Source organism: Thunnus thynnus, chromosome 18 (genome assembly GCF_963924715.1).
Source record: "Thunnus thynnus chromosome 18, fThuThy2.1, whole genome shotgun sequence".
Taxonomy (NCBI): domain Eukaryota; kingdom Metazoa; phylum Chordata; class Actinopteri; order Scombriformes; family Scombridae; genus Thunnus; species Thunnus thynnus.
In genome coordinates this window covers 4,572,009-4,593,165 of record NC_089534.1, presented here as the reverse complement: position 1 = coordinate 4,593,165, position 21,157 = coordinate 4,572,009, and the positions used below count along the sequence as shown (strand labels likewise).

Genomic DNA, 21,157 nt, shown 5'->3' with positions numbered 1-21,157 from the left:
TTTTCTGTAAAAATTTAAAAATTGCAATAATCTAATTAGCATTTTTTATTTTCACATACTCGTCTGGGCGTTCATATTAAAATGAAAATGGAAAAGCTGTTTTAGCCACAATAGTGTTGATGGGTTGGTCAGTCAGTTACTTTTGTCCTGACTGAAATATCTCAGCAAATATTGGACGGATTGACATGAAACTGTGTATCTTAATAACTTTGATGATTAGCGCCAACATCAAGTCAAAATTTAAATGTGAGCAATTCTTTGGTTTATGAGAAAATACCTGCAAAATGAATTTAATTCCCATCATCTCCAGCTGCATTTTATGTTTACTGCTAATTAGCAAATGTTAGCATTCCAACATGACGGTGAACATGGTGGAACTGCAAAGCATTAGCATGTTAGCATGCTGAAGTTAGCATTTAGCCTCACAGAGCCGCTAGCATGGCTGTTGAATCTTAGTCTTGTTTTTTAAGAGGAGGCCTGTAACCTGCTTTTTGAGATATTTCTGGCATTTTTAGTTCTCAAAATTGGAAATAATCAAAAAGACATAAATAAAAACTGAGTTAAAAATTACAGAGACACTTGTAAATGGCAGCTAGTACTTGAGAGATTAATGTAACTACTGTTTTATACCAAAAGGAAATAATAATATGTGCTGATTTAAATATTTTTAATACATTCCTGGAGTTTCCTCAACATTGCCCACATTTAATAATATTTTATTTTTATTTTTTTTACATTTTCCAGCTCATGTCTGTCATGTGTTGGGGGGCTAGCATTATGCACTGCCGTCAGCCACACTTTCCTTCATGATGTTACCAAAGTCAGAATTTTGAAATCCTACACATAGGGGCTTTAAAACTGTGAGAAAATGGAAATGTCACATTTCTGCAAAGAGAATATACATCAAAGTTTAAAAAATATGTTTCAGTTTATATCTACAACATCTAGTTTTAATATTTAATCAAATCATCATCTTCAACCTTCGCTGATTGCTGCTGGACATATCTGACAGAGTTGAAATCGATTCCAGACTCAGATCTTGAAGTGAAAACTACCAAAAGAAGCAGAGATAGAGAGACATAGACAGACAGTAAGAGAGAGACCTGTGCGTTTCTCCTCTCAGTCTCTATGTTTTATTGAAGGGAGAGTCTAACTAGGTCAGTCTGCTCAAACCAAGCTCGCTCTGCTGCTCTCTCTCTCTCTGTCTCTGTGTCCTTAGTTCACTCTGGTCTGCTGTCAGAGCTGAGAGACGACGGAGGGAAGAAGAGATTGAGGAGAGATGTGGAGGAGGACAGGAGAGGAGGGATGGGAAAGGAGGAAGAAAGATGAATGGATGGAGAAATGTAAAGTGGGAAGAGTTGGGGTGGGGGGGGGGGGGTACAGTAAGGATGAGGAGAGGAGGAAGTAATCAATGGAAGAAGGGAAGGTAAGAGTGGAGGAAAGGATGTAAGGAGGGAAAATTGGGAAAAATTGAGAAATGGAGGGAAATAAAGAGGAGAAAGATCAAGAAAGACTCTGCTTTGGATCTCTAAAGAAAGCATGTCAATTAAACAATCTTCCTCCCATCATCATCATCAACCAAGACTTTCTCTGTTCTCCAACCACTGTGCTGGTCAAGTTGATGAAAAGGTTTTCTTCATTTGCTTGTGTTTTCTTTATTGCAGTTCTTGTTGCAGCGTGTTGAGCTCTCAGGGCCACCGTATATTAGAAATGTCCCATCGAGGCCGATCCAGGCATAGCTTGAGAAATTAAGCTAACATGTCTCTCCGTGATTGTTCTCTCCAGTGGTTGTCGTCACCACCACAGAAGGCCCGCCTCTCAATTCATCTGATTGGACCACGGCAAAAAATGCAAATTGTGTCAGATGATGTTTTGTTTTTCAACTCGAGGCGTTCAGGGCGCTCCTGCAAAAACGCAAGGCGCATAGAGCAGAAAAACCAAAAGCAGCAAAAAGCTTCACTCTCATTGAAAACAATTACAAACAGCCGCGCCAGACTGCTAAAAATTGGGGCCTAAAGCGCCACCTACAGCTGCTCCAACTGACTGCCATTCAAAAAGCCTCAACTCCTCTCTAGAAACACTAAGTCAATCCTTTTTTTTCAAATCCAGGCCCTCTAATAAGTGTGCAGGTGGTCACTGACAGCTGTGATTGACAGTCGGCTCACCCGCCGCTCTGCCCGGCTTCACGACTTGCGTTGAGTTGGATTATGATACGTGTCCTGTTAGCATAATTTAGCTAAAGTAGCTAACGTTAGCCCAGGTGTGAAGCGTTCAGTGCTCCCAGTAAGCTAGCGTTAGCTTGGTAGCGGGGAGTGTTTCCAGAGCGTGAAAGGCAACACCCTGCACTCCTTATTTGGAAGATCCTGGCTCTAAACAGAAAAGATGGCGCCGACTATAAGCTGCAACTCTGGATGTCAAACCAGCTCCATAGCAAACCAACAGGTGATGTCACACATCGCTATGTCCATCTTTATGTAAAGGCTATGGTTGAAACGTTAATAAAAACTTACAAATGTCAGTGTACCAACAGCCTCTCCTTTCTCTTCTCTATATTAGAGGGACAAAATATGTTGTTTGTCCATTCACGCCACATCAACACATGCAACTGTTTTCTGATCTGGCGCCTCTATCGGCAGTAATCAGCAGGACAAAACTGTTGAAAAATTAACAGGTTATAACATATGACAACACTATGGTTATGATCTGCTTAGGTTCAGGGAAACATTGAACATGTTGTTATGGGAGATGATCATAGTTTTTAAAACTCAGTGTGGACTCACGGTTTGAAAAGGGAAACGAGGTGATCTCCGGTGACAAAGTCGAGTGTTTTGTTGACGTATCCATCCATCCCGAAGTCACCTGATTTCCTCCGTTTCTCCCATAATAATCAGGCTACTAACTTACAGCTGCTGGAGCGCTTCTGTCATGTGAATGAATTTAAACATAAACATTTGCATAAATTGCATAAATAACTGATCCTGTCGTTTCCTGTCAGACAGTCTCCAACCAACTGGGGTTAGATGTGTTCAAGTTATTATAATTAATGTCTTACTACTAATCTATAAAGCATATAAAAGGAGTGTAATACAAGGCTACTATTACTAATAAAGATAATAAAGTTGTTGAGTCAAACTTCTTTGTTCCCACAGAGCTCAACAAAGGGAATTACACACTGATGCATTTCAATGCCTATAGTGTGTGTGTGTGTGTGTGTGTGTGTGTGTGTGTGTGTGTGTGTGATCTGGTCTGCGGGGTGGAAAATCAAAACAACACCCAGAGACTGACTGCAGGGCCGCCACACACACACACACACACACACACACACACACACACACACACACACACACACTGAGTCTACACGCTTGGAATTAATTCAGAGGAAAGAGGGGATGCATTGCCATCCTTGGAGCCTGCATGCGCGCCCCCGCTGCCTCTCCATCGGGCGCGTCGCAGGATTTGCGTAAAGAAAAGAGAGGAAGAGGAAGAGGAGGAAGAAAAGAGAGATAGATAGAGAAAGAGCGAGAGAGAGAGAGAGAGAGAGAGAGGTAAACCCGCCGAATTCTTCTTCTTCTTCTGCTGCTGCTGCTGCTGCAGTGTCTGATTCTCCCTCTACCACCTTCATCATCATCATCCTCTGCTCCCTCCTGTCTGTCTGTCTGGGTCCCCCCCCCCCCTCCTCCTCCTCCTCCTCCATCCTCCCTCCTCCCTCCTCTCTCCTCCTCCCTCCTCTCTCCTCCTCCTCCTCCTCCATCTCTCGCTCCGCCAGTGAAGGCATGGCCAGCGACAAAAGAGAGCGAGAAGGGTAGAGAGACCTTGATAGAGACCCGAAAGAGAGTGGAGAGTGAAGGAGGCTGCAGACTTTCCAACCAGAGAGGAAGAGGAGAGAGGAGGAAGAAGAGACAGAGAGATAGAGGAGTCTCCATCTTCGCCATTTCAGTATGTTTCTCTCTTGCTGTTTTTTTTCTATTATATTCCTATAATATCCGGAGGGCTCTGACGTGCTGTATGCGCCTCTTTATGCGCCTCCGCAGCTGCGATACATCTATTATATTCCTTTAATATTCCTACAGTGTGTCAGTCATGCTTCTGTTGTTTTCGGGGGCTCAGTTTCGGTGACAGTCTTTTATTATGTTCCCCTATAACAATCCTGAGCTGTGACAGCGTTTCCGTGCCGCTCTTTATGCGCCTTTACAGGGACAATGTATGCTGTGGTGCCTCCTGTATGTTCATATATCACTCCTATAGTGTGTGTCACGCTTTTGTTGTTTCAAGGAGGAGTTTTGGTGACAATTATCCATCATATTTTTTTAATATTATGTCACTACGCAGCGTTTCCCGTGCTGTTTTTCTATTTTTTATATGATTTCCGTAAACAGTATTTATGCTGCGACTTGTATAGTTTAATAGGTTGTCTGTGTATTCCTATAATATTCCCATGATACTCCTTTACTAGGCTGTTTGTGCTGCTCAGTAGCGAGCCTGTAGTGACCTTATGCAACCTTTTGATTATGTTTATTCTCATGTTTCATTATGATAATTGTATATAATGTCAGTATTATTACTCTGATAGCTCAGCGCTCTATAATATCCTATTTCTATAATGTTCCTACAGGGTGCTATGAGGCTCTTATTGTTCTCTATAGTGAGTGCGTGTATAGGATCTGATAATCCAGGCTGTATGCTATTTTATATTCCTACAGGGTGTCAGTGTTCCTATATTATTCACTGGCAACCTTATGGCACCTTTTTATTAAGTTTATTCCCTCTGTTTTCACTGCAACGTGTATTATATACATATGTAGCATCTCTATCGGTATCTTAGTGTCATGATATCCTTGTAATGTTTCCATGACTGTCCTGAAACAACAGTCAGGAGCCCAAATGAGCAGGTAAATATAGTTTTTTCTTGCTGTAATCATTCCTCCTGTTCATACTAACTATTAGAAGATAATGCGCTTTTAATGTAAGTGATGGGGGACAAAATCCACAGTCCTCCTTCTGTGCAAGAATGTATTTAAAAGTTTATCTGAAGCTAATATGAAGCTTCAGCGTCCAAATGAGTCAAATCAAGTAGATATCTTTCAATATTACAGTTTTTTTAGTGCCAAAGTCCCTCTTTTTGTTACTATACTTCCACCGCAGCTCAACAGGGAAACACTGTCCGAGGAAACACAAAGAGGGAATTTGATGCTAAAAAAGACTGTAAATGTGGCAGATATCCACTTGATATGACTAACTCAGACTGCTGAAGCCTCATATAAGCTTCGGATAATCTTTTTAATGCGTTTTTGCGCAAAATGACTGTGGATTTTGGCCTCCATTACTTACATTGAAAGCGCATTTTGAAGGGGATCTTTTAATAGCCAGTATGAACAGGAGGAATGATTACAGCCAGGAAAAAAAAACCTCCTTCACTGTTCATATGGGCACCCGGCTGTTGTTTTAAGAGACACTTGAAAAATTGTGAAACTATCCTTTAAGCACGACGTTAGCACAATATTTCTACTGGAGTAAAATCATCAGTAAAGTAACAACACTGAAGTATCTGTGAATTAAACTAGAATAACTAAAAGTATTTCATATTTTGAACTACAGATTCCTCATCATATCATGTTTAGAGAGTGTTTGTCTACTTTTGTTTCACTCCTCAGGTGTACATGTCGGTTTCTACTCTTCATATTGCTGTTGATTGTTGTCCTGCTGTATGTAAAGCCTGTTTATTGCTGTGTGCGACTACCTGAGACTATATTGTGCACTAGATGTTGGGTTAAAGGTGCCTCAGAAGCTTTAGGCTACAGTATATATATGATATATAATATGTCATGTTGTTTAGGATGTTGGGGTGAAATCAAACTTAAAGGATATAGTTGGCAATTTTCTATATTTTTCTTATTGTCAACAAATCTCATGTGGAGAAGCAAACCAACAATGAACCGATCTACTGACAAGTATTGTGTGTGTATCTAAAGCCTGATATAACTTATTCCTCTGTGCTGTAGACCTCTGTTGTCATCCAAAAACTATTATGAGCCACACTGGGTGACATGTTTCTTCATTATAAAGAGTTTGGGCATGTTAGTTTCTTTATAAACGGCTCCAAAGACTAATAACAGCGATCATATTTTCAGTCTCCGGAGAGTAGTTCTGTGTCAGGAAGAGGCCACTGAGCATGTGCAGGAATGTTGACATCGCTCTGCTAGCTTGTTGTGCTACGTATCACAAAGTTTTTACTAAACTTCTTTACAACGTCTGTCTTAAGAGTCTGATCAATACGACAAAAGAAAGGTGATTATTTACTGTAAAGAGATGCAGCCGCCGTGACCTCTTCCTGACACAGAAATACTTTCCAGAGTGAAAACATGACGTCGCTGTTATTCGTCTTTGGAGCCGTTTCTAAACGAACTAACGTGATCAAACTCTTCATAATGAAGGAACATGTCTCCCAGTGCGGCGGTGTGACTCATTAATGTGTTTTTAATAGTTTGTGGTCAACAACGGAGGTCTACGGCACAGAGGAATAAGATATATCAGGCTTTAGATGCACACACAATACCTGTAAGTAGATCAGGTCATTGCTGGTTTGTCTCTGCACATCAGATTAGTTGACAATAAGAAAAATATAGAAAATCACCAGAAATATCCTTTAAAATCACTAAGTTAGCCACTCAGTTTTGACTCGTTTTCCAATATTCAGTCATACTTCTTCAATTAACTCAAACATCCTGAGAAAGGCGGAGATCCGATCTGGTTTTGAAGGTTTATTAACATCCATATCCCATCAGGTATTCAATCTACATCAATTTACAAATTCCCCTGAGCGTCTGTCAAAAGGGAACATTTGAAAATATCCAACCTGTCATCATTCTCTTTATATGATCAGCGTTAAACGTCGTTATATATTGTTAATGAGTTTAGCTAACTCGCTCCTAGTCTTTTCATTCTGTGGGGTTTTTCTCACTAACTGCACAGGCTCAGGAATCCAATATACATATATTTGGAAGCAATAACCCATTATCCATGCATGAAATAAACCATCACAGTAACAATAAACAGAAGTATTGTAATAATTCAATTCAACGCACACAAGAAAAAGCTCAACTCTGATATTAATAGTCAAATTAGGCTCCTTCATACTCATCTGTGAGCTCTGAAGAAGGCAAAGTGTTTCTTCCTTATTTAGTAAAGAAAATGCTTTTCTATCAGTCGACACTAGTTCCCTGTAGATTTTACAGTATGTTTCTCTTTTGTGAGTTAGAGACCTTAATGTACTTTTTGCATATGATAATTATGATGCAGTTTGGGATGAGTATGTGTATAATAATGAGATAAGACATAATCAACCTCACAGAGGAATATTATTCTAATAAAAGAAGGTTTTCTAACTGCATTTTACTTGAATGTAAACCTGATGTTTGTGAGCCTGTGAATTCCTCCCTGATGATGTTTTAAAACATCACACAACAGCGAGCTGAGAGGAAATTTCATCATTTTGGGTTTAAAAACTTTTAACACCGATGACCGACGGCTTCACTCGAATTTGAACTTTCAGACTTAAGACTTGATCTCCAATTCAAAAGAGGAAGAATGTTGTCAGAAACTGCTGCATATTCAGAGTCGGAGTCAGAGTTCACACCGTCCTGCTTGTGCTGATGAGCCTTACAGCGGGATTTCTTTTAAACTGTCAGAGGTCCGTCTGCAAATAGAGAGTGATGGAGGGAAGAGAGAGAAGGAGGCCTGCTGTATGATGAGAGCTTGTATTGATACCTTTTGTAGGAAATTTTTGTTTTATTTCACGGGAAGCAAACTCCTGCTTATATTTGTGCGTCTTGTCTTTTTATTGCTCAGTGGTACTTACTCTGTCTCGTTTTGAGGCGTTTTGTGATTTCCTGTCAACACGAGGTTTCGTGTTTTTGACCAAATCCTTCTGTCAACCTTCAATGAACCTACAGAGAATTATCAGCGACTCTGCAGCTGCAGAAAAAGCTCTAAAAAGCCACCAAATGGCAAACAGACACAGTTAGCTGTAGACTAGCTGGTGAACATAGCGGAGCATTTAGCAGCTAAAGAGCCAGAGCCTCAGGAGTTGGTGGAGACCAAAAACAGAGATAAAAGAGAGTGAATACTGGACTTACATTCACCAGATGGACAGAAACACGACTCCAAATGAATGATAATGTTGCTCCATGATTGCTGGATGTGGAAATAAAAGCAACTGTTTGCTGACAAGTTCGACATATCAACTTCAAAAGTGGTGATATGTCAGTGTCGGGGTTACAGCTTGTTTCTGATGCCCCCAAGTGGTAAAAAAAGTTAATGCAGGTTTAAGTATTATTAAAAGTTTACCAATAGTGCTCAATGTGCAAAATGACCCATTTTGATTTTAGCAGCATTTTAATGTTGTAGCTGTTATGATGAAGCAACTTTTAATTACTTTATATACTGATGGGTACTTTAATCTAAAACAATGGAGTTGGTAGCGAGTAAAAACAGAGCTAAAAGAGAGTGAATATTGGACTTATATTCACCAGATGGACAGAAATATGACTCCAAATGAATGATAATGTTGCTCCGTAACTGCTGGATGTTTGCTAACAAGTTCGACATATCAACTTAAAAGCTGATGATATGGTTGGTTGTGGTCACTACTTGTTTCTGCTGCCCCCATGTGGCTAAAAAAAAAAAGTGCTATTAAAGTAAAAACAGATTTAAAAAGCAAAAACAGTGCTGTGTTCAAAAGCTACAAATATTTTTTTTTACAAAAATCAAATACCTGTTTTTATGGTTCTGTATGTTTTCTACTGTTCTGTTATCATCCTTCAAGAGTAACTTGAATATGAGCTGAGTGACGTCTGATCTCTGACCCGCTCGCTGTCGGTTTATTATACAGACAGTGATGGAGGAAGTGAAGCAAACTCTCAGTGCTTCTAAACTCACTGGACTGTGCATCCACAACTCTGCCTCCTAGAAATAATGTGTATATACTAAATGGTTTTCCTAATTACATTGTGTTGGCAATCATTCACAGACAATGCTTTTTTTTTTTTTTTCGAACGGATGAAGTGCTACATTTATATACTGCTCCACAGTCGTAGAGAGGAGGTCGGGGATGCTGGATGGTGGGAGACTCAGGTTTGCAAGGCAACAAAAGCACTTTAGTTAAGGTCAGTGAGAGATGATGGTTGCTGTTAAATTTCAATAAACACGTCATGTCTCGTGCTGCACTGCAGACTTTTCTCTGTATTAAACCAAGACGGAGATCTTTCCTTAACTTTAAAGAGGACATATGCTTTTTCTGGTTTGCTGTTATTTATATACTGTTATGATATTGGATGTTAAACATGGTTAAAGTTCAGAAACTTGAGGTTAACATATGAAGACATAGGCCTGTTTCAGACAGAGGCTGAACTGAGGGGCTGCATAAAGGGCCAGTATAACATAAATAAAGAGTTTTTAACTGTAAATCATGCAAAGATATTCCAGTAGAGCCCCAGACTATAAACATAGAGCTGCCAGTGTTTAAACAAGTTAAATAACGCTGTAGTTACTGCCTCCCGAATATGTTGTCACTGAACATTTTACTCATACATTACGTTTCCTGCTAAACTTATTTGCTGTTGCAATTTAGTCGTATATAAATGTAATTTCAAGGAAACAGGGTCGGTGGAGCGGTAACATATTATTTGACAGAAAGAGCCTAATAATGTCGGGAAGCATTCGTTCTAGTTTATTCTCAGTGTGGTCCGTCTGGTTCGGAGCAGAGCTGCGATGATTAGTTGATTTATTGATTAGTCGGAAACAGAAACTTAATGTTTAGATAACCGATTAATCGTTTTTAGTCAGTTTTTAAGAAAAAAATCTCTGGTTTCAGCTTCTCAGATGTGAATATCTTCTAGTTTCTTTCATTTTCTTTGATATTAAATGAATATCTTTGGGTTGAGAACTGTTTGAGGACGTCACCGTGGGGTTTGGGAAATGGCGATGGACATTTTTTACACTTTCTGATATTTTATGGATCAAACAACTAAGTGATTAATCAAGATAATAATAATAATAATTTAAATAACAGCTGCAGCCCTAGTTTGGAGTGAACAAGTAGAGACAGAATAAAACAGTAATATTTCTCTTAGATCTGGATCTGGTTCTGTGTCTGAACCTTGGTAGATTCTTTCCCGGCTGTTTGATGTGTAAACCCTGAGACCAGGTGAACTCAGCTGGAGAGTAATGCTCTCTCCCTGCTCTCTGCAGAGACAGACGCAGAGCCGGTGATCGTTCATAGCCGCAGAAGAAAATAAACCTTCACCTTGGCTCCGTCGCCTGACACCGCCTGTGTGTGACAGAGGATATTAAACACAGCTTTAACTCACAGTCGACCGTCGTTCATACCTGACTGCAGGTTGCAGATAAGTTCTGAGGCGTCTCTGTTCACACCTGTAGGTCTGCTGCAGAATAATAGCAGGCATGATGCAATTCTGCTGAACTGAGCTGTTGTGTTTCAACGTCAGTGAAGGAAAGTCAGTTTTTGGGGTATTTTTAACATAAGAAGTCCTCCAAGTTATAAACGACCAAATACGTTGTTTGATCATGTGACTCCAGAATGACACATAGCTGCGTTTTCTAATCTGGACGCCTCTATCGGCAGCAATCAACTGTTACACATCACTGTTAAAAAATAATGATGTTTTATGATGCCACCATTGTTGTCATGGCAACAATAATAACCACAGGGTTAAGGTTAGGGGGTCAGATGTCTATGAGTTGTTAACAGCTCCACCAAATACTGATTTTTCCCTCTAAACTTCTCACATGCTTTCATTTCAATAAATGTTCAAATGATCCAATATTTCAGCAAAAAATCAAAGATTAGAGAAAAAGTCCAAAAAACTGAAAACAGATTTGTGTATCAGAACTTTGTTTTTTCTTCTTTCCTCTCCCATTAATCATCTCACGACCCCTCAGATTTATCTGCTGATCCTTTGGAGGGGCCCCGACCCCTAGGTTAGGAACCACTGGACTAAACTAGCTATAGCAATAGCAATACTTTAACTACAACAAGCTCATAATACTTATATACTTTTACTGTAGTAGGGTTTTTCATGCAGGACTTTAACTTGTAATGGAGTATTTTTACTTTGCTGTATTGGTACTTTTACTGAAGTAAACGATGTAAATACTTCTTCCAGTACTGAGAGTAACATTGAAAATCAGTTACGCAACAAAGTGCAGGTCTGAAAGAGGTTTAACAGACAGTGTTCCTCCACTGAGACCTCATCTGAACTACCTGTCTGTCTGCGTCTGTCTTGTTAAATCTGAGCTGTTGCCAAGACACTCATCAATCTGATGATCTAATTCTGATCAATGAAGGTCAGCACACACACACACACACACACACACACACACACACATATACTGCTTCTCCTCTCAGACAGATTAATGTCATTCTGAGCTGTGCATGAAAAACTTTTTAAAATGTGCTCCATCTGCTATGACTTCTGACCTTTGACCTCCTCGTAGTCGGTTATGTCTTTCATCTCTATACTTGAAGGGTTTTCTACTGTCGATGTGACTGAGAGATAAAAGAAGAAAAAGCTTTCTATTCATAAAATGGGAGAAATTATCCGCCAGATCAACTCTGATTCAGATTTCAGTTGGAGGTTTTTTTTGTTCACACATTGGCTGCGCGCACACACACACACACACACACACACACACACATACACACACACAGACTCCTGCTGTTAATTCAAGCAGGAATAACGATTGCGGATCTCTGTTGCCACTGACGACCTGCCTCCGCTGCTTGTTACAGATCATTAAAGCTTCACTCTGACCACATCCAGCCCTCAACCTGTCAGTCACAGAGCCCCTCCCCCCTCTCTCCCCCCCCCCCCCCCCCCTCCCCCGCTCTGCTCTGACAGGACGACAGAGGTGAATGATGGGAGGCGGCCGGTCCTCAACGTGCAAAATGTCAACTTGATCGAAACAAGGCAACAGACGTAAACCGCTGGTTAAATAAACCAATTAGTTGCATCATTACCACGAAATCACACTTAGCTTGCACAGTCTCATTCAACTCATATAAGCAAAATTAGATCAGAATGGAGAGATAATTGATTATATTCTCACTCATGTAAGATTAGAGTTACTCTAAGCTGGTAATACTTATATATGCATGCAGGACTTTTACTATAATGGAGTATTTTTACTTCATATTGGCACTTTTACTGAAGCAAAGGCTCTGAGTAGGTCTTCCACTACTGAATACAGAGAAAAACCCAAAAAATAAACTGCTGCAACTGTGTGAAGACACTCTCTGTAGAGGAGTTCCTGTTATGAGGGCGAATATCTTCTGACAGAAGTTAGTCCGAGGGCTGAAGAGGACTTTTATCTGTTCTGAAGTGCTGACACGACACCGCCGACCTGGTCATTGAGCCGGGGGTAGGAGGCTGGCCGGCGGTGCGTTTTGTGTGTCCTGGCGTGAAAATCTGCTGTGTTGCCCCTTCGCATTCTCGCATTTACAGAGTTTAGAGGGCGAACATGAAGTGTGCCAGAGTTCATTATCAGCAGTTAACCCTGCATGCAGGAGAGTTTTAGGCTTTTTTTTTTTTTTAAGTTCATGTTTGGAGTAGTAGTCTATTTATGGGAAATAGGAATGCAGGAAAATCCCAAACGCACTAAAGATAATACTGGCTGTTAAATAAGGAAGTTATTTTCTGCTTTTTGTTTTCTTGTTTATTAGGATTAGATGATAAAAGGAAAACACATAGTTAGTTTTCCATTTGCAGGCACAAAAAAATGTTTTTACTTTTGATTTTTGAAGGGAACAAATAAAAAAAATACTTCATAGAGTTATAAAAGACAATATAAAAAAACACAAGTGCAAGAATGTAACTGAAGAATTCCTACATGCCTCCACTGTACATTAGTGTGCCAGTGTGTTATTGACTTCCACTGTAATGTCACCGACTCGTCTCGTCTTCACCGTCAATGATTCATTGACTTTTTTTTTTTTTTTTTGCGTCTCGGCGTTCAGACGTCTGAATTCAGCTGTGAAGATCACAGTCAGCTGCTGCCGCTCGGGCTCCCTCTGCGATTGGTCAGAGGTTAATTGACGCGGCTAATCACCCGATCAGTCCAGTCTCCATGGAAACCAGGAGTCGGGCTGATGTACTGTACTGTACGGGAGGGAATTCATACCAGGCTCAGCAAACGGTACTGCAGTACAGTCTTTACATTAGTGTGTCAGTGACTCACCTTTAAAATTCACTGTGTTTTTGTTAGCAACTGATAAGCTAACATGCTGTGTGATATTCAGTATTTGTATGCACATATAGTAGTTTTCAGTAATACAGTGTAAAAATACTCCATTAGGAGGATTTATATGTTATTTTTCACAGTTTGAGGTTTGACTGCTGCTCTTTTAATGACATCATCTCCTCGTGCCGCGTTTCTTCTGAAATGGTTTAATGGTTCAGACTGGAGAACGCCACCAAGTGAAGGAAAGTCAGTTTTTGGGTCTTTGTATTTTTAACACAACATGTCCTCCAAGTTAAACAACCAAATACGTTGTTTGATCATGTGACTCCAGAACGACACATAGCAGCGTTTTCTAATCTGGCGCCTCTATCGGTTGTAATCAACTGTTACACATCACTGTTAAAAAATAATGATGTTTTATGATGCCACCATTGTCGTCATGGCAACAATAATAACCACAGGGTTAAGGTTAGGGGGCGATCCTAGTTATGCTTTTTAAAAGGGGTCACATTTCACATGTCTATGAGTTGTTAACAGCGCCACCAAATAGTGATTTTTCCCTCTAAACTTCTCACATGCTTTCATTTCAATAAATGTTCAAATGATCCAATATTTCAGCAAAAATCAAAGATTAGAGAAAAAGTCTAAAAAACTGAAAACAGATTTGTGTATCAGAACTTTGTTTTTTCTTCTTTCCTCTCCCATTAATCATCTCACGACCCCTCAGATTTATCTGCTGACCCTTTGGAGGGGCCCGACCCCTAGGTTGGGAACCACTGGACTAAACTAGCTAACTGTATATAAAGTAGTGTAAACTAGCTCCACCTCCAGCAGCTACAACAGTAACATGCTGCTCTAACACTGATGCTTCACTATTAATAATCTAATGATGTCATATATAATAATATATCAGTCAGAGGGACCAAACCACTACTTTTACTGCAATACTTTAACTACATCAAGCTCATAATACTTATGTACTTTTACTGCAATACTTTAACTTTGCTTAACCTTGCTAATGACATTTCTAAAATGCTAATGTCTACCAGATAATGTTTACCATGTTCACCAGCTTATTTTAGCATGTTAGCAAATTAGCACTAAACACAAAGTAAAGCTGAGGTTTATGGGATAAATAATAATAAATATTAATGTCATTAATATTGTGGGTATTTTGTTAAAGACCTACGGAGCCCAGGAGGAACCATGGAGAAAACAATATTTGTGCTCTTGATCTAATGTAATTCACCCTCGTGCCATCCTCTCATCCGGTGTACACCCTCATTATAGATCACTCGGGATTTAATACGGTTTCATTTTGATCTTAGTCTAAGATATGTGGATATACTATAAGCACAACACTGTGTTATCTCTGATCCCTTATTTAAAAAAAAAAAAAAAAAAGTCTTTTTATCAGACAATTTTCACCATAAACACTTTCATGCTCCTGCAGATGTGATCCAGTTCATAAAAACTCAGCTTCAAGGTCGAGTAGTTCAGGTTGTGGATATGGATGTATTATATTATATACAGTATATGTATTATGTATTATATTCTCTGGTTGTGGAGTTTGGATCAGTGGCTGATGTTACAAAGAAACATCGTGTTTGTCGCTTTCTTCAAACTTGTGGCTGTATAGTTAAATCGAGACCATGAAGTATAAACCTAATGATTGTGCAGTTTATGTCCAAAACAACATAAATCCTCCCTTCATGTGCAGACAGACAGACAGACCTGAAGCAGCGCTGCGCCTCCTTCTCTCTCCGTCTCCGTCTCTCTCTCTCTCTCTCTGTGTTCGGTTGTGTTGTTTGGTTTGTGCGCTGCGGCGTCACATCACACACCAGGTGTTTCTGTTTGTTGGGTTTGATAAAAGTTCTCTGCTGTAATAAAACACCGAGCTGCTGTCTGGCTCCACCGCAAACACACACACACATGCACACACACACACACACACACACACACACACACACACACACACACACACACCTCACCTGGCTGCTGTGTATGTGTGTTTATTTGGGCTCACAAACATTTGTCTGGGACTGTTTGTATTTGTGTGTGGATATGTGTGTGTGTGTGTGTAGCTCACTCTCCAGCCATGAAACCGGAGCCTTTTTAGGAATATATGACTCATTTTCAGTGAGAAAGTGACTGGACTTAAATTCATCAGGTGACCAGAAACTGCTGGATGAAACGATGTGAAGTAAAAATCCTACACACACATTTATCTTTTTTTATTTAATGACCGGGAGCTGCTTCATTCTTGGCCAAAGAAGAAATAATACTCTCGCTCTCTCTGTTTGGTTTTAGCTCAAGTCAACAACAGTTTAATTACTATTCTAAATCAGTACTCAACTGCAGGTAACCACAGCAACAGTACTGATGCTTTAAAGGCTCCATTAGCGGATAACTAACTGGCGAAACTCACCTGAACAGTTACACTGACTACAAACCCACTTTAAACATGGAGGAGCATTTAAACACAGCCTGGTAAGTGGACATGATAGATGCACGATAATACTCTTTTACAGGTGTCTTCATATAAAAATGAATTGACTTGACAGCAGAAACTCCACCTTGTTCATCTGGAGCATGAATTCAAATTTAGCTTAGTTATAACAGCACATCGCTAAATTAAAACCAGTTGTATGTAGAGATTAGTTGTTACTAAATATGTTAATTGAATGCTATTCATACTAAAACACACATATTTCTCCAGGTATGCAGATAGAGATAAAAATAAATAAATAAATAGAAGTCACACCTACATTCAAAAAGGATCTTTTGGCCACTGAAACTGTTGTTACAGCCTGTGATGCTCATGGATGGATTTTTTTTTTTTTTTAGTAACGTTTCTACCTTCATTGGACAGTTTCTAGTGAAGCGGCAGACAGGAAACAAAGGGGGTGAGAGAGAGAGATGGGTATGTGGTCCAATGGTTCCTGGCTGGAATCGAACCAGTGACATTGATGTTACATGGCACGCACAGTAACCATTCAGCTGCTAATGGATGTACTATAGGAACTGGATACTGGACCAAGAGATGCAGTGGCACCATAGAGAAAAGTGACACAGGTACATTGTGTACATTTCTACACTTTTAAGTCAAACATCTGCTTTTCTGTTAGTCCACATGTCTCTCTGTGTGTGTGTGATGGTATAAGATTTGTACTTGTGTGTGTGTGTGTGTGTGTGTGTGTGTGTGTACATGCTTGTATTTTGTGTGTGTATGTGTGTGATTCAGTATAGGAGCTCTGCATCATATCGTACCAGACAGGCAGAGTGTTGGACTGAATACTAAACAGCAGGAAGCTCCTCTTCACACAGCGCCGATTCAGCCATATAGGACACTGTGACACACACACACAACCACACACACACACACACACACACACACACCAATGAACAACCAAGCTTTTTTAAATTATTTTTTACTTCATTAATTCATGTTAGTGTTTCACAACACCAAAATAAATATATATTTCTGAAAGTCAGCATGATGCTCACAACATTAATACATTAATATTGATATAGTATTATTATACCATTATCAAACATAAACGTGTACACCCACACACATATGTTTGTACCTCTCTCATTGTGAGGACCATCATTAACATAATGCAACACTGAGCCCCCAACTCTAACCTAAACCTTATTATAAGCTTAAATCTATAACCAAGTCTGAACCCTCAAATATCATTACTTCCAAAAATATCCAGACTTCTCAAAAATGTCTTCATTTGAAAAAAAAAGTCCTCAATTTCCAAGTTCAGCAAATATTAGTCTGCACATGCAGGTGCTGCGGAAATAAAAAAAAAATATGCAAAAGAAGGAAGGAATATCCGCACACTGCTCAGTTGATCCCAAATCTTCATGGCAGTGTTTCGATTTAAAACATTGTTTTTCTTACTTTTAAAGATGTCATGGTTTTGGAAAAACATCCTCACTTTCCAAAAAATGTCCCAACTTTCCTAAACTGTCCACACATTCCATTAATGTCATACATGTCCAAAAAGTTCCTAACTTCGCAAAATGTCCTAATTTCCAAAAAAGTTCTCTCTTTCTGAAAAATTTCTTCACTTCCTGAAAATGTTCTGACCTTCCAAAGAGATCCAGACTTCCCAAAAAAAAAAATCATTTCAAAGAATTTACACACTTTCCCAAATTTCCTGACCTTTCCAAGTTGTCCTCACTTTCTCTAAATGTCATCCACGTCCACAAAGGTCATTGCTTTTCAAAAATGTTCAGACTTCCCCAAAAGGTCTTAACTTAAAAAAATGTCCTGACTTTCCAAGATGTCATGATTTAAAAAAAAAAAAAAAATCTCTTTCCCAAACATGTCCCCACTTTCCAAAAAAATAAAACAAAACAAAACCAAAAAAAAACTTTCAAAAATACCCAGACTTGGAATACAATGTCCTCATTTTCCAAACATTCTCCACTTTTGGAAACATCCCATAAAGGTCTTAATTTAAAAAAATGTCTCCACTTTTCAAGATGTCATGATTTTTGAGAAAATGTCTTTTCCCAAACGTGTCCTCACTTTCTAAAAATGTCCTCTCTTTCCCCAAATGTCCTGACTTTCCTAAACTGTCCACACATTCTATAAATGTCATCCATGTCCAAAAACATTTTCAAGGTCTTAAACACAGGGCGGTCCTCACAAGGATAGAAGCATAAGCACACACACACACACGCGCGCGCACATGCAGAGGCAGAACGAGGACACAGCATATGGACACACACATTCATGCACACGCAAACACTGATGATAGTACAGGGGAACATGCACACACACACACACACACACACACTGACATACATACACACATCAGTGTGCAGCACACTCAGTTGTAAAGTTTCCAGAGAGGATTTTTTTCTTTTTTGGCTGAGCTCTTGACAGCGGAGCACGCTCGGTGGAGTGGCGGCCTCAGATGCACCCGGCCTCAGTATGCTGTGGAAACATAATGGGACTCGGCTGAGAGTTCAGGCGAGGCTGTCCAGAATTTACATTTATATTAACGCTGCAACACCCCCCTCCCCCTCCCCCCACCACCCCCCCAGCTGAGCAGAGAGAAGCACGCAGAGGAGCTGCTGCTGCGTTCATGTGATCATCATCAAACTGTTTGTTTCAGCGTTGCCTCTCTCTCTCTCTCGGTGCTGCTTCAGTTTCATGTTGCTGTTTGCATTGAAATCCTCCCAGCAGGATCTCACAGAGTTCTGTTGTGATTACTTCAGCCTGAAGTGAGTTCTTGTGTTATTTGAAAGTTTTTTTTGGGGGGGAAGAAAATACTTTTTTTTTTTTTTGGCATATTTGCCTTTTTTGACAGTTGATATAGTTGATACATAGTTGATATGAGTTGATTATATATTTATAGGTATAGTGAGAGACAGCAAAAATCCCTGGCTGGATTCAAACCTGCACCTGGTGTCTTAACCATTCGGCTATGAAGTCATTCACAAAAATATGTTCATATTTATTTAACCAGGTGAAATCTTATTGAGGTTAGCAGCCTGTTTTTAAAGGGAGACAGGTTTCAGACAAGATGATATGAGGCACACAAATAAAATAATGCTTATATTTTTATGCAACTTCATTTTATTGCCTGGTGTTTTAGGATCTCTGTGTTTGTTTTTAATTTCTGTTTGTTAATTCTTCCTTCTTTTCTGTTAAGCACATATAAAAAAACAGATGGAAGGAGGTGCATAAAGGCTCAAAGTTACAAAACAATTGTCAGTATTAAAGTTAAAAACAGAGACAGTAAAGGAACCGTTTACATTAGAGTTTACAGTAGTTTTGGTTGGATGGTATGTTTTATTAGCATCGCAGTGGTGTTAGGGCTGTATTAGTGTTTTGTTAGTGTTGCATTGGCCGTTATTTTTTCTTCTGTAAATTCCCATTTGAAAGTACTGATGATTCATCTCGAGCTTCATGTCCATCCAAGACTCGACGAGCTCCATCTGGCAGTCCATTAACAGTCTCTATGCATAAATTGAGCAAAAATGACTTCTGGAGTCTTGGACACCCTGATATCTCTATGTTTCACTGTGTCTATGTTATGACTTGTTCATATTGGAACTGATATTAGTCGTTGAATATTTGCTGCTTTAAAAACCATTAAATGAAATTTGGTAAAATGTTGATATGAAAAAGAATATTAACAGTAATAATGTCCTGTGCTCTTGTCTGAACAGTTGCTCAAATACAAAATACCACAAATAAAATTCTGCTAATTCATGATTGTGGTCGACTCTGCTTATTTCAAAAAATAGAAGCGCTGTTATTTTACCATTTAAAGTCTCAAGTTCATATCTAGTGCAGTAGGAAAAATGTCTTTGAAGAAACTATATCCTTCCTGGGTTATAATATATTCTGCAAAAGACTTTATTTTATCTGTGTGGTTGGTCTAATTATGGGTTATTTCCAGACTTTACTGTGGGTTACTGAAAGGTGAGTCTGTAGAATCTCTCCAGAGAACCACCTAATTGACTGACTGAATGAAATGCCACATTTGTACATATCATTAAAAATGTGTAGATGGTGTTTTGCGAGTGTCAAAATGTCATTAAAATATCATAATTATAAATTTCATGGAGACAGTGAAGTCCAACAGCTGTTCGAGGAAACTTCAGCTGCTGACAGACTCACTGGATGTTTCAGGAATCAAACCTGGGACATTTTAGTCTCAGAATGACCTGGTTAACTGTAAATCTCAGGTCAGTCAGGTTTTTCTGCAGGTTTGATGTGAAAACAGAAAACCTGCTTTAATGTCCAGCAGAACTGAAACTTTTCTGTGTTTTGTTTTTTGCAGATCATGACTCTGGAAGAGGAGGTCTGAAAGTAAAGACTCTATAAAGACTCTTCAGCTACGAGACCAGCAGCAGCAGCTCGAGGTGGTGCCACACCGAGCTCCGACCAGGTACATTATCACAATCAACTACTGGAGATTTTTAACAATGGGGTGTTAGCAGTAATTGCTAGCATGTTTACAGTTGGAGGTTGTTATGGTGATTAATAGGGCTTAAGTTGGTAGTTGCTAAGTGGTTGTCCAAAGTGGCTGCTAAGTGTCAGATAGTTGATTGCTAAGGTGTTACTCCGGTTTTTATGGGGTTCAGGGTGGTTGCTGGGTGGTTGATATGGCTTTCCGACATTTGACAGTTGTTACGTTTATGAAATTACAGTTTCACCATGTTTATTTGTGTTATTTTGTCTTCAGATGGAGGTGAATGCAGTTGAAAAACGCCATCGAACACGATCCAAAGGAGTCCGAGGTATGAGGGCAGCCTGACTGTGCAGCTAGCTAGCAAAAACATCCGCTGCTCCTATCCAAACCAGCTTATTTTACACATATATTACAAATCTTTAGGTATTTAAATGCCTGGTCCTTGTGAAAAAAAAACCTACCAGAAATAGGAAAAAAATAGCCAACTCATGGTGAAGCAGGAATATTAACACTATAAGTTAACGTTAGCTAATATAGCTCGCTAGATTAGCCTGTTAGTCTGTTAACCTGCTGGGTCTAAAAGTGTAAAAGACACACAGCCCCTCTTCTTCCTCAACTTAGCCTTGTTTAACATTATTTCCATATTCAGCAAATTGTCTTTGGATAAACAACATGTATAATTAATACTGATTACTTCACTGGTGCTAAATGTACACAAGTTAATGCAGCCTCAGTGGTTTTGTGTTTGACAATAAAATCAAAGCAATCAGATACTACTGATCATCCATCGAATATTAATAATATATGATAAAATATTTTATAGATATCTCATGGCATGAGAATTACAACCTAAAACACATATAAAATATTTAAACTCAATCTACACTGCACAGCGTCATACAAGACCAAAACACTTTAGTAAATAATTTCTTGAGTTTTTATCACAAATTCATCAT

General features: G+C 39.3%; 1 protein-coding gene across 1 annotated transcript in view; it reads left to right on the top strand.

Annotated features, from left to right (window-relative positions):
• The first annotated feature begins 3,758 nt into the window (after positions 1–3,758).
• Positions 3,759–21,157, top strand: part of myt1la (myelin transcription factor 1-like, a) — a 77,172-nt gene continuing 59,773 nt past the window's right edge. Inside the window, exons 1-3 of the mRNA XM_067572337.1 lie at positions 3,759–3,936; positions 20,070–20,177; positions 20,475–20,529. Coding sequence (XP_067428438.1) covers positions 20,475–20,529 — 55 coding nt within the window. The 5' untranslated portion in view covers positions 3,759–3,936; positions 20,070–20,177. The remainder of the gene's footprint in view (positions 3,937–20,069; positions 20,178–20,474; positions 20,530–21,157) is intronic.